This window comes from Malaclemys terrapin, chromosome 8, assembly GCF_027887155.1.
Source record: "Malaclemys terrapin pileata isolate rMalTer1 chromosome 8, rMalTer1.hap1, whole genome shotgun sequence".
NCBI lineage: Eukaryota > Metazoa > Chordata > Testudines > Emydidae > Malaclemys > Malaclemys terrapin.
In genome coordinates this window covers 108,960,395-108,975,309 of record NC_071512.1, presented here as the reverse complement: position 1 = coordinate 108,975,309, position 14,915 = coordinate 108,960,395, and the positions used below count along the sequence as shown (strand labels likewise).

Genomic DNA, 14,915 nt, shown 5'->3' with positions numbered 1-14,915 from the left:
CCCCCGGGAGACTTCCCCCCTAACCCCTATAGACGGTGCCTTAAGCCCTGACGAATGGTTCAAATCCCTTCCAAAACTCTGATTATTGTAATGTTTACTATTATCTCTCTGCCTATTCTTGTTACCCGTGTAAATATCTAATCTTTATTTTTATCCTGCTGAGCTGGTCTCTAATGATATCCAGTGGCAATGAGTTCCACAAGCCAAATGTGCATTACGTGGGGCTTGTCTACACAGAGAGTTAGTGCACGGTAAGCCAGAGTGTAAACTGACAGCACACTAGCTTACCCTGCTCTAACTCGACGCGTGGAACATCGTGTCTGTAACAGGCCATCTCCTCGGGCTTGCTGCTTTGTAGTGAGCGGTAGATCAGTCCAGTGCTCACAAATCCATTGGGAGGGAGACCACAGCAGGCACGCTGGATTCCCTAGCTCTGTGCTTTCTGGTGAACGTTTTATATTTCCTCTCCCTGTGCTGGCACACTTCGCAGTTAGTTATTAATGAAGAACGGTCGGAGAGAGAGAGAGAGAATAATAAAACCAGTTAAAAATCTCAGACTTGCCTTGGAATGGCATGCCTCCGACAGCTTCTGAACTGACTCTCCCTGGCCTCTCACAAAGGCCCTGTCTCTGGGTTCGTCTTACGACGCTGAGTCCTGCACCTGGCACTTGGTGAGCTAGGGAGCTCTGTTCAGAGACTTAGTGCCACTGACTGCTTGCTCTTAACTGAGCCAGCCCAGAGCGTGTTAGTGCATTTGTTCTGACGGATTAAACGCATTGGTTGTCATGCTGTGAATGAAGAGTGAACTGTTTGGAACCATTGGGAGTTCGGTGCTTGATTTTTGTCCAAGTGCTGATAGGTGGATGCCTGGAGATAGGAAACACTTCGGACGCAGCCAATGTGCCCCATTAAAGAGCTGCAGACAGACTAGGAGGACTGTTCATGTGCGGAGGTTCGTATGCTCGGATGGCGTTCTGCAGCACACGCACACACGTGCTGTCATGCAGTTCTGGATGCACCGAATTTCTGCCCTGGCAAGTAGAGTTCCCTACTCCAGCCATTCCGTCCAGGTAGGAATCCACTTAGCTGACTGTTGGTGTTTGCTGTAGTGGCTCCCTTGGGGGGAGGGGTCTGCCAGGCCCTGAGGAGGGACAGAAACCACCAGACCTTTATTTTCTCTGGACTTGGTTTTATTTTTAAGCATTGTGTCTTAATACACGAGATATTTCATTTGCTCTGAGAGGAACAGTGAGTATCCGGAAATGAGAATGCTGTGAACTGAAGTTTATGAGATTTTGATAGGTTGTATAACACACAGCAGATTGGGAAACCAAGAGGGCTTAATTAGAACCTGATGTTTCACTTCATTGGGTATTTAGAAGAAAACTAGTTTATGAGGCTTTCTGAGAAGCAGGCTTTGTGGGTGACCTCTGTCGGATTGTGTAGCCGATAGTTTGCTCCAGGGGCAGGGGAGCCAGGGGCAGGTAGGAGCGGGAATAGCATGATGCAGTGATTCCATCAGAGCTTGCCGGAAGGGAAGGGAGGAAGGTCCTGTGGGTGCAAATATGATGTTTAACGTAATGCAAACTCTTCCATCAGTGAGCTTCCAGGGCTGTCTCTGGTGCCCAGTCTGCCTGCACTCCAAAGGAACATGGCTGACTTTTGCAGCAGCCCGGAAGCTGAGCAGTTACAGAGGGGAGGGAGAGTAGGACCCTGTAGCTACAGGTTTAATATAGACCATGTCACTGGAGCGTTGAAATGGGACCCTGCAGGTCTAGGTATTGTGACTCATTCTCCCAGACCAGGAGTGTTCCTGGAGGGAATTTGGCCCCTATAATGCAAGGATATCAATGAGCATAATCCAGATAGTTTCACCAGTGAGGCTGTGGGGAAAGAAAACCCTCCAGCTGCATTACTGCAGCCTGTTCAGTCCAGAGCTGTGCTCTAAAACACCTGCCCCTGGAACTGCGGTGAGCGTGCGAGGGCTCTGTGTTGTCAGGAGGGGACGCGGAGGAGGGCAAAGGAAAGTCCTGAGGAGCTGTAATAAAGCTGTGTCACACTGCAGGATCAGACTTTCCACTGGGGAGTCTGTTCGGGGGGCGGATTGGCGCCCTGCACTGCTCATGCGTGTCAGGCAGGCCTTGGTCAGGAGGATCAGGGCTCAGAGACTCCTCAATAACCAAGGCCGACATGAAATCCGCATCAAGAGCAGTAATATTCCACTCATCTTTGTTTGCAATGCTTAAATCAACGTCCAGGCTCCTAGCACACCACATATGGTAACAATATGCTGCCAATTACTGTTCGGGCTTTCGCAGTGAGGTTGAGGAGGGTAAGTAAATGGTTCAAGGCTGATCTCAAAGCGTTTTTTCCAGGATTTAATAAAGGGTGAATTCAGGGACTTCCTCTGCTTTGCTAATGTAATTGGGGCCAGATGGGCCCGGAGGATGGCAGCAGGTCCGAGGAAGAGGCGTGTTCAGGTTGCGTGTGCAGCACGGCTGTCAGAAGGTTCCTTTAAAGCAGCATGGGGTTAGACTGGGACGCAAGCTCACTGGGAGGGCGAGTCCAAGGCTGGACCAAGCATGAACAACGGCCCCTCTTTGGGAGTGAGCAGACGTTCCCGAGGCTGTGACAGTCCATTTGTGGCAGGGATGGGGAGCACGGTTAGTCCAGACTCCTAAGAAATGAGCAAACCATTTCCGGTGCTATGTTGTCTCTGCTTTGTGGGACAAGTTGGAGGCAAGGTTGGTTGGGATCCCAGTGATGTCCAGGGGAAACTGCCCCTCTCCCAGCGCTGGGCACACAGAGGGGCAGGGGCTGGCTCTGGGGCCCCAGCAGGCTTGTATGCTTGCTGACCTGCTTCTCCTGTATGTAGCGTGTCAGTTGAGGGCTGGGCCAGGCCATCTCTTTCACCCTGCCAGGTGACACTTGGAGTTGAAAATCCCAAATTGGTCAGAGTTGAGGATGTGTCATTATGTATTAGGCTACTGATAGGGAAGGGATGGGAGCTGCCTCACTTGGGACACATACAACTAGACTAGGCAAAATGCTAAAATGTACAGTGAACACTTGGGCTGTGGGGGGAGAGACTGGAGTCTTTGACCAGCCTTCTCAGGCCCCAGAAGCCTCCTGTGAGCTCCATGCAGCCCAGGTTCTGCAGACTTCAGCAAGGCATGGCTGGCCGGGAGGAGGAGGAGGACAGGCACTTTATGGAGCTTCATCCCCCAAGCACCCGTAGGAAAACATCCAGGGGAAGGAAAATTGACCCTGGCAGCATTAACTCCTGCAGGTTCACCCATCATCTCAACTGCCCAGGGGGAGGTTGTGTGGCCCAAGGGCAGATGGGGGCAGAAGAGTTCTGACCTTTCCGGTTATTCTGCCCTAGAAGGATTAGGTGTTTTTTAAATGGTGTAATGTACCCACGCAAGAATATTCTGCTTTCTTGGAGGACATGCCATTGGGAGCCAGGCTGCTGAAACCATGGAAGCAGGCGTAGCAGCGTCCCTGTCGGGCCAGAAACCTGGCGAATAAGGCGATTTGCTCTTGGGATGGCGTGTGAGCGTCCCAGTGCTCCCTGGGGAGAGCTAGCCATCACTGATGCAGCGATCGCACGAGGCCCCCAATGGCTGTTGCCGGGGTACCATGTGTGCGCTATGCGGAAAGGGGGGCCATGTCAGCGCCCAGGACACTTTGTCCATCAAGATGGATCCAGAGCAATTTAATTGGTGTCCCTGTTGGCTGCACTGACTGATTGGAATCCGGGATCACGGCGTGTGGTGCCCAGAAGGGCATTTCAAATGTCACACTTGTAAATGAACAGGGCCAGAAGTGCTCATGCTGCCGTGTGGCATTTGTTTCTCTCCGTGCAGGTACAGATTGTCTGTGGCACAATGAGCTGTGAAAATGGGACTCTGCAGCCCAGAGTTTCTTTCTAATCCTTTGTTTTGTCCTGTTATGGAAACACCTGAGATTTTCAGAACCTTTGTTAGGGAGATAAAAATGTCTCCCAAGGCATCACACACTGGCCAGGCCTGGCTTGGTCAGGAGGAGCTGTGAGCAGGAATGTTATCAGCATGTGTCAGGCACCCAGCCATGGATCACTGCCTCGGCAGAGTGCTGACAGCCCTGCTGCACTTACGGGATTAACCTTTGGCGCTGCAAAGTTAGTGCTTCATTTCCCAAAGCTCCTCTTTGCTGGGATGAAGCCGTGTCCATGACGGGCAGGCAACCCGTCCCTGGGTGCTGGTGGTAAAACCCCTGCTTGATGAGTAGATGGGGAAGCAGTGCCCCTGAGGTGCCTATGGTAACCTTGGGTGGGGGGGAGGGCAAGCAGCCCTCAGGGCACCAGTCATCTGAGTCGTGACCCTTGCAGGACAAGGGTCCCATCACACCATCATTAAGCTCTATTTTCTTGGCAGGAGCTGTGGCCTCGTCACTGCATGAAGGCTGTGTATTGCAATCCTTGGCATTGGTGCATAGCTAATTATCTCGGCTTCTGACCTCCCAGCTACACAAAACACTATGGTGGATGACCTCAGCCAACATTTCTCCCTAAATTACAAGTGGAAGTTGGATTCTTCAGTTCTCAACAAAATATTCCTAGCCTGGAATTTCCAGACATCAACCTCTTTGCCACAGCAGCCAACACAAAGTGCAGGAAATTCTGTTCCAGAAGGCGACAAAATCCCCAATCTCTAGGAGATGCTTTTCTCATTACATGACCAAAAGATCTTTTTTATGCATCTCCTCCAACTCCATTGCTTTTAAAGATCAAACAGGACCACGCCAAAGTCATTTTGATTGCACCAACTTGGCCAAGGCAAGTTTGGTTTCCTTAACTCATCAAACTCACCTCTCGCCCTCCATAGCGGCTCCTGAGCATACGTCGGCTAGTATCTCGGTGTGGGTCAGATGCTTCACCCCGTTCTGGACATTCTGTAACTGCCAGCTTGGCTCCTCAGTGGTTCTTGGGACTAGAGATTGCCCGTTCATTAGAAGTACAAAAGGTACTTTTAAATAGCAGAAAGGAAACTACCAGGCATACGTACCATCAGAAATGGAGAAGATAACTTTGGTGTAATGGGTGCCATCTTTCTCCTGTCCACTCATCCCTTCCCTCAATCTTGGATTACCTGTTGGAATCGAAAAATGCAGGCCTTCCTCTGAGTCCCATGAAGGTTCATTTAGCTGCAATAACAGCCAGTAGAAGGTTTCTCAGTATTCACTTGTCCAAGCACAGCGAGATTCCTAAAAGGACTTATCAAGCTTTTTCCATACTTTAGAGCCCCTACATCACTTTGGGATCTCAGCCTTGTTCTTAACTGCCTTATGAAACAGCCCTTTGAGCCACTAGCTAGGTGCTCACTGCTACATCTGTCTATGAAGATGGTGTTTGTGGTGGCTATCACTTCTGCTTGAAGGTTTGTGGAGACAGGGGCTCTAATGGCAGACTGTCCTTTTACTTTGCTCTTCAACGAGAGGATATCTTTACAACCCCATCCAAAGTTTTTATCTAACGTGTCCCCTGAATTTCACATCAACCAAACTATTCACCTTCTGGGGGTTTTCCTAAGCAGCATCAGTCCATACAGGAGTCTGCCTTTCATATGCTAGATGTTAAGAGGGTATTAACCTTTTATTTGGACAGGACTAGGCCACTCAAGAAGACCCCCTTGACCCTTTGTTTCTATAGCAGACTGGTCTAAGGGAGCACCTGTCTCCACGCAGAGGTTTTTTCTGAGTGAGTCTCTGGATGTATTATTGCTTGTTGTGGTTTCGTTGAGGTTACACCTTCCCTAAGAGTGCCTGCACTCTTCTAGATCACACTCTACATCTGTAGCTCTACTCAAAGACGTTCCAGTTGCTGAAATCTGCAGGGCTGCAGCGTGGTCCTCAGTGCGCACATTTTCCAACCTCTGTGCCCAGTTCATGCTGCAGGATCAGATGTGGCAGTGAGCAACACAGTTGTTTCTTCGGTGACGGACTCTACTCTGAAACTCCCACCTCCTTAAAGGGTTACTGCTAGGGAATCACCTAAAGTGGAGCACCTTACAGGGGTGCTGCTCAGAGAAGAAGGAGAGATTACGCACCTTCTGCAGTAACTGCATCCCTCTGTGGGTGCTCCACTTGCCCTTCTGCTTCGGAACTGCCTCTGTGGGCTTTGCTGTAGAGAAGGAACTGCGGGTGGTTTGCCCACACAGCCCTAGATAGCCGCAGTACAGGGCCCAAGGATGTGTAGGGTGCATGCATGGGCCAAACAGGTACTGCTACAGGAACTCTTCGACCAAAGGCACTGGGGCACATGTGCACCTAAAGTGGAGGTGGAGGGACCCACCCCTCAGAGAACTCGCGTGGAGCCCCCACAGGGAGCAGAGGGGGGGGGACACCTCAGAGTAACCGCTCCTTTTTCCCAAAGAAATAAGGCGACATTAAGTTACTGTATCAGTTGATACAGTTAATGTTAATATTCCGTTGTAGTTTTGCTGCTTTTCAGAAATGTATTTTAACCACACTTGTCCTTTTATTTAAAGACAAAGAGAATGGAAATATTTGGAAAATTTAGTATTTCTTTAACTGAACTAGGTAAAACCCCATAAATGACTGGAACTCATTTAACGTAAGAAGAGTGTCAAATATTTCGAAAAACAGATTTACAGCAGTCATTTCCTTCCAGCCCAAAAGGCAGTGACACGGGAATGACCCTGGTAAGGCATTACAAGCAGCAAGAGCTTTCACATGCAGCAGTTAAAGTTCAGTGAAAGTTTCACTTGGGTTCTGTTGCTTTTAAACAACACAGGCTCTGTGGCCCCAGGCTGGTGGGGCCTATGGTACCTCCCCATTTAAACTTGCAGGCTGGGGCTGGAGAGTGAAGGGAACTGGGCAGTGTACAGGGTGGAGTTCTCTCTTAGGGGGCAAGGGACAGGAGCACAATCTCCAAACCCCACAGACAGCAGGGTTCACAGGGGATGGAAACTCCAGTCCCTTAGAGGAACACCCTGTTCTCCTCTTCCTGTAGTGTAGGCCATCTGCTAAGGACATGCTTCCCTGGTCCCAGTGAACCCCCAGGGCTGCAGTGCCTACACTGACCAGAGCCGCGAGGTGCTTCCACTGGGTCATCATCTTGGGAGTGGGGGGCAGGGACATGCTGCTATATTGGCTCTTCTGTACTTTGGGCCGGGGATCCTGGGGCCTTCACTGTGGAGCTGAGAGCTCACTTCATTGTTTAATGGAGGGAAGCAAATCAGAGACCCAGGGATTGTCGGGGGCGGACAGAAGAGTTCAGTGAGTCTCCGGGTGGCTCTCCTGTAGGCAGCGGGGTTCCCGCTTTGAGATTGTGTTGTTGTAGCTCAGCAGCAGTGGGGTAAACACACAATGGCTGCATATTTCTCTTGGCTAGCGGAGAGCCACAGGCGAGGGGGGCTGAGAACATGGATTTAGTCGTTACTCAGTTTAACTATGACGTTGCAAGGGAACTCTGTAGGCATTGCTGCTTAGTTAATGTAAAAGCTGCTGCCAAGAGTCAAGTCTTCTACTTGTCTGTAAGTTTAGGGGCATACGCAATTAGTTTTCTAAGGGCTGTGGGTCAGTTCTTAGTGTAATGGGACTAGACAGCTGTTGCTGGTGTAATGTTAGAAATCAAGAAATCTTTGGGGGTTGTTTGTTGGGGTTTAAAGAGGAGCAGCCAAAGACGTGCTCAGAAATCCTCATGATAGGGACAAGACAGGAATTGTACAAGTTACACCCAAATAGGTACTTTGCTCAAATTTCTGTGACCCGGAGAAAATTCACCTTTTATTACTAGAATCTGTGTATTAACAAGCTGTATGCAAACAGAATCAGGATTGTGTTTAAAAAACGTCAAATTGTGACCGTTTGGGAATTCCCAGTGAAGATTGGGTGTGACGATCAATTCTCATACTAGAACGTTTGCTCTTATGTGTTTACTTGGCCAGTAAAAATCGCTGCAGGCAAAGGCCCCAGTTGTCCCAGCAGCTCCCCATCAGAGTGGGGCCCCGGTAAGTGGGGGCAGAGTCAGGCCATCAGACTCTTCAGCAGCTTTGTGTTCTCATGAACACAACGGTTTGCATGCTGCTGCAACACAACGTGTGTGTGTGACACTGCAATGAACGGAACTACAGTGTCGCTAATGGACAGGGCTTTGTGGGAAGTACATAGAACTGTAGGGCTGGAAGGGACCTCGAGAACTCATCAAGTCCAGTCCCCTGGGCTGAGGCAGGACCCTAGACCATCCCTGACAGGTGTTTGTCCATCCTGTTCTTAGAACCCTCCAATCATGAGGATTGCACAACGTCCCTTGGAAGCCTGTCCCAGAGCTTAGTTACCCTTAGAGTTAGAAAGTTTTTCCTAATCCTAACCTGACTTTCCCTTGCTGCAGATGAAGCTGATGACTGCTTGTCCTACCTTCAGTGGAGGTGGAGAACAATTGGTCACTGTCTTCTTTATAACAACCCTGAACCTATTTGAAGATTACCATTAGGTACCCCTCAGGCTTCTTTTCCCATGACTAACCAGGCCCAGGTTTTTAACCTTTCTCCATAGGTCAGGGTTTCTAAACCTTTTGCCCTCTTTGTTGCTCTGCTCTGGACTCTCTCCAGTTTGTCCACATCTTTCCTAAAGCATGACACTCAGTGCTCCAGCCGAGGCCTCACCAGGGCCGAGTAGAGCGGGACAATTACCTCTCGTGTCTGGATGCTTTGCTGGGGAGCTTGGAAAAAATACGTCCAGGTTCCCTTTTCGTTTCAAGTGGACACCCTTCTAATTGCATTATGCAAGTTTGAGTTTAATAAATGTCATTATTTTAGTCACCTGTAGTTTTTGCCCTTTCACAGGTACCTCCAATACACTACAACACCCCATAAACAGCTGGGCGCTCCATCTGCTTGAGCCAAGGAGCTGTGCTCGAAGCTGCTGCTCCCTCAGGAGCAGGTCGGGTGGAGGTCTTTGTGTGGCAAGTGCTGGTCACATTGAATAGTTCTTTGCCAGGACAGTGGTGGGGGCTCTAGAGATGCCAAAGAGATGACCGAATAAATCAATCTCTCACTGTCTCTTGAGCTCGGAAGAGCTGGGCTCCAGAGTGATAGGCAGTGCTGCTTGGGTTCACCCACTTGCTGAGAAGTTCGGGAGCTCTGTCAAGCAGTGACTTTACTCACCTGGCATGAGGACATCACTCAAGCCTGTCTAAACACGGCAGTTGCGCTGTTTTAACTAAACTGGAGTAGTTAAAGCAATACGACACCCTGGGGACGTCAGGTTGCCAACTGTGCAATATTTAAAAACCAGACACTCCAGCAGGAGTTCGGAAATCTCCCCTGCCCCGCCTCTTCCCCCTGGGGCCCTACCCCTACCCCGCCTTATCTGAGGCCCTACCCCTACCCCGCCTTCTCTGAGGCCCTACCCCTACCCCGCCTTCTCTGAGGCCCTACCCCTACCCCGCCTTCTCTGAGGCCCTAACCCTACCCCGCCTTGTCTGAGGCCATGCCCCTACCCCGCCTTGTCTGAGGCCATGCCCCTACCCCGCCTTGTCTGAGGCCATGCCCCTACCCCGCCTTCTCTGAGGCCATGCCCCCTGCTCATTCTTCTTCCCTCTTTCCCCCATCTGCTCTTCCCCTCTTTCCTACCCCCCCGCGCAGGTCAGGAGGGACTCGCCTGTGGAGCCAGGGCAGGGAGCTGCAGCCACCCGACGCAGGTAGGAGACGGCCCAGGCTGAGTAGGGGCTGGTGCAGGTGATGACCCAGCGCCTCCGCTTACTGCAGGTGGGGGACGCTGTCAGGTCCCCTTTTCGACCTGGCCATCCTATGGGGGCGTACAGCGTATTCCCCTGCCCCTTTCTTTGTGCTCTCAGTCTTTGGGTGGGTGCATTTAGGAGCGAAATGGAAAGACAAAGGAAGGGAGGGGGGTAATGAGAAGAGGGTTTTGGGGCAAACTGATCAGCCCACGGGGGGAGACTGTTCGGAGTGAAAATGCAGCAAACCCTCCGACACCCTCTGTGTTCTCGTTCCCTGCTTGGACTGTTCTGCGGCTTCAGTCTCTGGCTGGCTCCTCCCTGCAGTTTCTTTCTCTAAGGCCACATGGCTGGGGAGTGCTGCCTGGGTCCTAGTGCCCCCTAATGGGGGTTTCCCCCAACCCAGAACTGTGCAGGGGGGCTGGGGAGGAAGGGATACTCCTGGCTGGCCACTCCCCCCAGGGCAGTGGTACCTGCTTAAACTGCTTTGAGAGCTGCTGCAGTTGCGACTCCGCAGAATCCCCGCGTTACGTTCCCCGTTCAGCGTCAGTACTAACTGAGACCCGCTCCGGGATTAGAACAGCAGCTCCGTGCCATGGCTATTTTAATCTCTGAAAACAAATTTACCCACTTCCAGCAAAGAATTGACCTATTTCGTGCTTCCTCTCCCAGCAGTACTCACTGTCCTAGCCCCAAGGTCCAACGGCTGAAGAAGGGGAGGTTTAACCTCGTGCGTGAATCGCTCTGCCTTGCTATATTCCTGCAGGAAAGGCCGAGCATGGTCCCTTGAACAGGAGCCTCTGCTTGTGGGCTGGGGGTTTCAGATGGCGCTGGCTAGAAGGGCAGGAAGCAGCTACCTGGCAAGCCGGATGTATTCTTGTTGTTTGTATTGCTGTAGTGCCTCGGAGACCTACGTTTTCTCTACAGATCCAGAGGCTGTTGACTCGGCAGCTGAGGCGTGGAGGTGGCTGAATGCCCTACCCCTGAACAGCCCTGCAGAGGCAATCTCTGTCCCAGAGCCATTCGCTGGAAATCAGGGTTCGTTCTAAGGATGACAACTAACAATGTATGTTCCTTCTTTTCCCCCCTCAGAACATCCCCACCTTGGGAAGTGTCGCAATCACCATGGCGCTGCACAACTGTGATGAGGTAGCAGTAGCTGGATTTGGCTATGACATGAATTCACCAAATGCACCACTCCATTACTACGAGAGCATCAAGATGTCTGCCATAAAGGAGGTAAGGGCCGGGGGCTAGCTGAGTGCAGGCCTGTGAAATTGGTGATCATGGGTATGGCTTTTACTGTGGAGAAGCCTGAGCCAAGGGTGTCTGGGCTCCAAGCCACGGCCCAGCACACGACTGCCAGGATGTTTACACTTAGCGCTTCCAGGGACACGCTCAAGCAGAATGTATGTTACAACCGGTTACCATCTGCGTGGGAAAGTCCTCTGCATACACGTGTGTGTGATCCCTTCCCCTTCTCAGAGCTAGCGCCAGAGGCCAAAGTAAAGGATGGAAAAGTTACAGAGAAATGTAAACTAGAATGGGCTAAATCCTGCACTGGTGCTGGGGAGTCAGGTTTTTCCATCTATTTTATTACTCTGACCAATATCCTTTTTTGTCATATGATCCTCTCCTCTCTGCTCCTGCTGAGAAATGTGGAGGAGAGAACTTTGCCGATGCATGTTGTCTTCCCGCTGGCTGTGAAGCCGCAAACTAATGTATACACACGTCCTTCCACCTCTACAGAAGTATTTGACGAGGCCAGATCTACACTAGAAACTTTTACTGGATCAGTAATCTTGGGCAGGGGTGTGACTTTTGCAACATTTCTATACTGATAAAATCCCTGGTGTAGACACAGTTATACTGGCATAAAAATGGTGTTGCTGATATAGCTTATTTCAGTCAGGGAACTGGTGTAAGTTACACTGGTGAAAGCGCCTTTTTGCAGTTTGAGCTGAGTCTGCACAGGAAGGGTTTGCTGATCTAGCTAAACTTTTCTAGTGTAGACCTGGCCTCAGTCTTTTTAAAGGTGCCTCCTGTGGTTTGCCAGCTCTCAGGGGCATCGTGAGGGGACAGGGGCCTGGCAAAAGAAGGATGACTCAGTACTTAGGGGTGCTAAGCTGGGACTTGGGAGAGCTGGGTTCAGTTCCTAGCTCCTGATACAGATGTTCATGTATGACGACACCTTGGATAAGTCACTCAGTCCCTCTGTGCCTCAGTTTCCCTATGTAGCCACTGAAGAAGGGAGCTTCCTTTCCTGACAGGGGCATTGTGAAGAGAAATATCTTGGGGTCCAAGATACTCTGGTGATGGGAGACCAGCTAGGTAACCTGCGATAGGTAAATAGTGGGCTGTGGCAACTCTCCTTCTTGTTCAACCTCTGAGCCCATCCACTGGCAAGGCTTCTGTTGCCACATGTGGAAATGACCCTCAGATCTATCCCACACCTGTGGCCATGTGCAGTGTTCCCCTTGATGCTCTTCCAGGTTGTCCAGCCATCATAGCTAAACCAGAGCTCCCACTGTTCTGAGCTCCTCGCCCCACGCCACGGGCTCCCCATCCTCTCTACGTCCATTCCAAACTCCTGGTCCTCACTTCCAGGGCTCCTCCCTGCCAGCCATCCTCCTCTTCCGGTTCTGTATTCTGTCTGCTTCCCCCAGAACAACCTCCTGCCCTGTCCATGCTGCCCGGGAGTCCTCCCTGACGCTGCATGCCATACAGCCTCCCTCTCCTCTGTCAGACTCTCCACCGTCCTGCTGATTCCCCTACATGATCACATACACGAAGAGCTGCCTGGGAACGGGCATGTTGGGACTGTCCCACCCAGGCAGCCCCAGAACTCTGCTCTGTACGTTCCTGCCTCGTGCCGAGCCCCGTGCTTTTATCTCCCCACAGTGCCTTGCCACGATCACTTCACAGAAGAAACTCTTCAGGGCAGGACCCGTGTTCTTACTTGAGCTGTAAAGTGCCCAGCATAGCTCTGACCCTACATCCAACTACGATCTAATGTCACAGCCCACAGCGCTGTGCAGCTGCTGCAGAGCCACCGGGTCCTCAGCTGTTCCTCACAGACAAGAGTTGTTTCCTGGCCACAGCCGGTTAGCTCACCTCAGTGCACCTGCAGCAGAATCATTGCTGAGATCTGCCTCTGTCAGGTGAGCGCGCGCACAGCTGCATTCACGCTGCGCTGGAGAACGGGGATGCTGCATGCCAGACCTCAGCAAGCTGCCTCCATACAAAGTGACCATTGCTCTGGTACAAAAAGGCCGGGGAGAGATGCTCACCGCTCTGCTCTTGCATGTTCTCCATCGCTGCTGTTACATGTCACAGGGATTTAATTCAGGTGTGTAGGGGACTCCCACTGGCGAAGTCCTGGTGAGTCACAGAACGTGTGGGTAAAGCAGAGCTCTCTCTTCAGGGAGGTGGCAGGAAGTTGCACTCTGTAGAACGGAATGAGCCCAGGGCCTTGCTGTGTCACCATTAGCATAGTCTGTGATGCAACTGCACTAATGTGGACAGTCATCTCCAGCACCCGTCATGAAAACATCGTCTTCTGCTGTAGGGACATGTTTGTAACAACTGCTAGCAAGGAAAGTTTTGTCTTTGTGCATTTGACAGCGCTTTGTGCAGAATCTGATTAGCTGTTTTGTTCAGTTGCCCTTCCTGTCTCCCATTTAATGACCTCACTCTCTTGCTGGGTCCTGCCCTGGGCATGGGGAGAGCTCCCTGGAGAGCATGCCCTGCCCCAGGCCCTGCACTGGGATAGTTAATCTCTCACCAACAGAAGCTAGCCCAATAAACGTCCCTAGACCTCGCCCTCGCCCACCTCCTCTCTCTGAGTTTGATTCTGGCAGCCTGGGAAAGAGGTGCACAGCTTCCAAGGCCAGAAGGAAGCATGCTGATCATCTAGTCTGACCTCCTGTGCAGCACAGGCCAGAGACCTGCCCCACAACCATTCCTAGGGCAGAGCTTTAGAAAAACCTGCAGTCTTGAGTTAAAAATTGCCAGCGAGCCACCATGACCTTGGTACATTGTTCCAGTGGTTAATTTCCCTCCCTGTTAAAAATGTACACCTTATTTCCAGTCTGAATTCATGTAGCTTTAACTTCCAGCCCTTGGGTTGTGTTTTACCATCCTCTGCTAGACTGGAGAGCCCATTGTCAAAATATTTGTTCCCCATGCAGGTAATTAAAGACTGTAATCAAGTTACCCCTTAACCTTCTCTTAGTTTAGCTAAATAGACTGAGCTCCTTGAGTCTGTCATTGTAAGGCAGGTTTTCTAATCCTTTAATCGTTCTCATGGCTCTTCTCTGAATCCTCTCCAATTTACCAACATCCTCCCTGAATTGTGGGCACAGGATTCCAGCAGCAGTCGCACCAGTGCCAAACACAGAGGTAAAATATCGGCTTGTCTCCTATTTGACATTCCCCTATTTATGGATCCCAGGATCACATTAGCTCTTTTGGCCAAGCATCGCACTGGGATCTCAGGTTCAGCTGATTATCCACCATGACCCCCAAATATTTTTCAGAGTCCCTGCTTCCCAGGATGGAGTCCCTCATCCTGTAAGTATGGCCGACATTCTCTGTTCCTAGATATGTACACTTATATATAAAGCATATTAAAATGCATAGTTCCCTTGTGACCAGCTTACCAAACGATCCAGATCGCGCTGTTTCAGTGACTTGTCCTCTTCATTATTTCCCACTCCCTCAATTTCTGTAAAAAGCGACAAGGAGTCCTGTGGCACCTTATAGACTAACAGACGTATTGGAGCATGAGCTTTCGTGGGTGAATACCCACTTCGTCAGACGCATGTAATGGAAATTTCCAGAGGCAGGTATAAATATGCAGGCAAGAATCAGTCTGGAGATAATGAGGTTAGTTCAATCAGGGAGGGTGAGGCCTTCTTCTAGCAGTTGAAGTGTGAGCACCAAGGGAGGGGAAACTGCTTCTGTAGTTGACTAGCCATTCACAGTCCTTGTTTAATCCTGAGCTGATGGTGTCAAATTTGCAAATGAACTGAAGCTCAGCAGTTTCTCTTTGGAGTCTGGTTCTGAAGGTTTTTTGCTGTAAGATGGCTACCTTTACATCTGCTATTGTGTGGCCAGGGAGGTTGAAGTGTTCTCCTACAGGTTTTTGTATATTGCCATTCCTGATATCTGA

At 50.7% G+C, this 14,915-nt stretch overlaps 1 protein-coding gene across 11 annotated transcripts in view; it reads left to right on the top strand.

Moving 5' to 3' along the window:
• ST3GAL3 (ST3 beta-galactoside alpha-2,3-sialyltransferase 3) overlaps positions 1 to 14,915 on the top strand; it is a 382,649-nt gene that overhangs the window by 332,109 nt on the left and 35,625 nt on the right. For 10 of the 11 annotated variants that reach the window (XM_054038595.1, XM_054038593.1, XM_054038592.1 and 7 more), the window contains one exon: positions 10,835 to 10,981. In XM_054038595.1, coding sequence (XP_053894570.1) covers positions 10,835 to 10,981 — 147 coding nt within the window. Of the gene's footprint in view, positions 1 to 10,834; positions 10,982 to 12,643; positions 13,053 to 14,915 lie in introns of those variants that run through there. The other variant, XM_054038599.1, reaches the window with a different exon arrangement.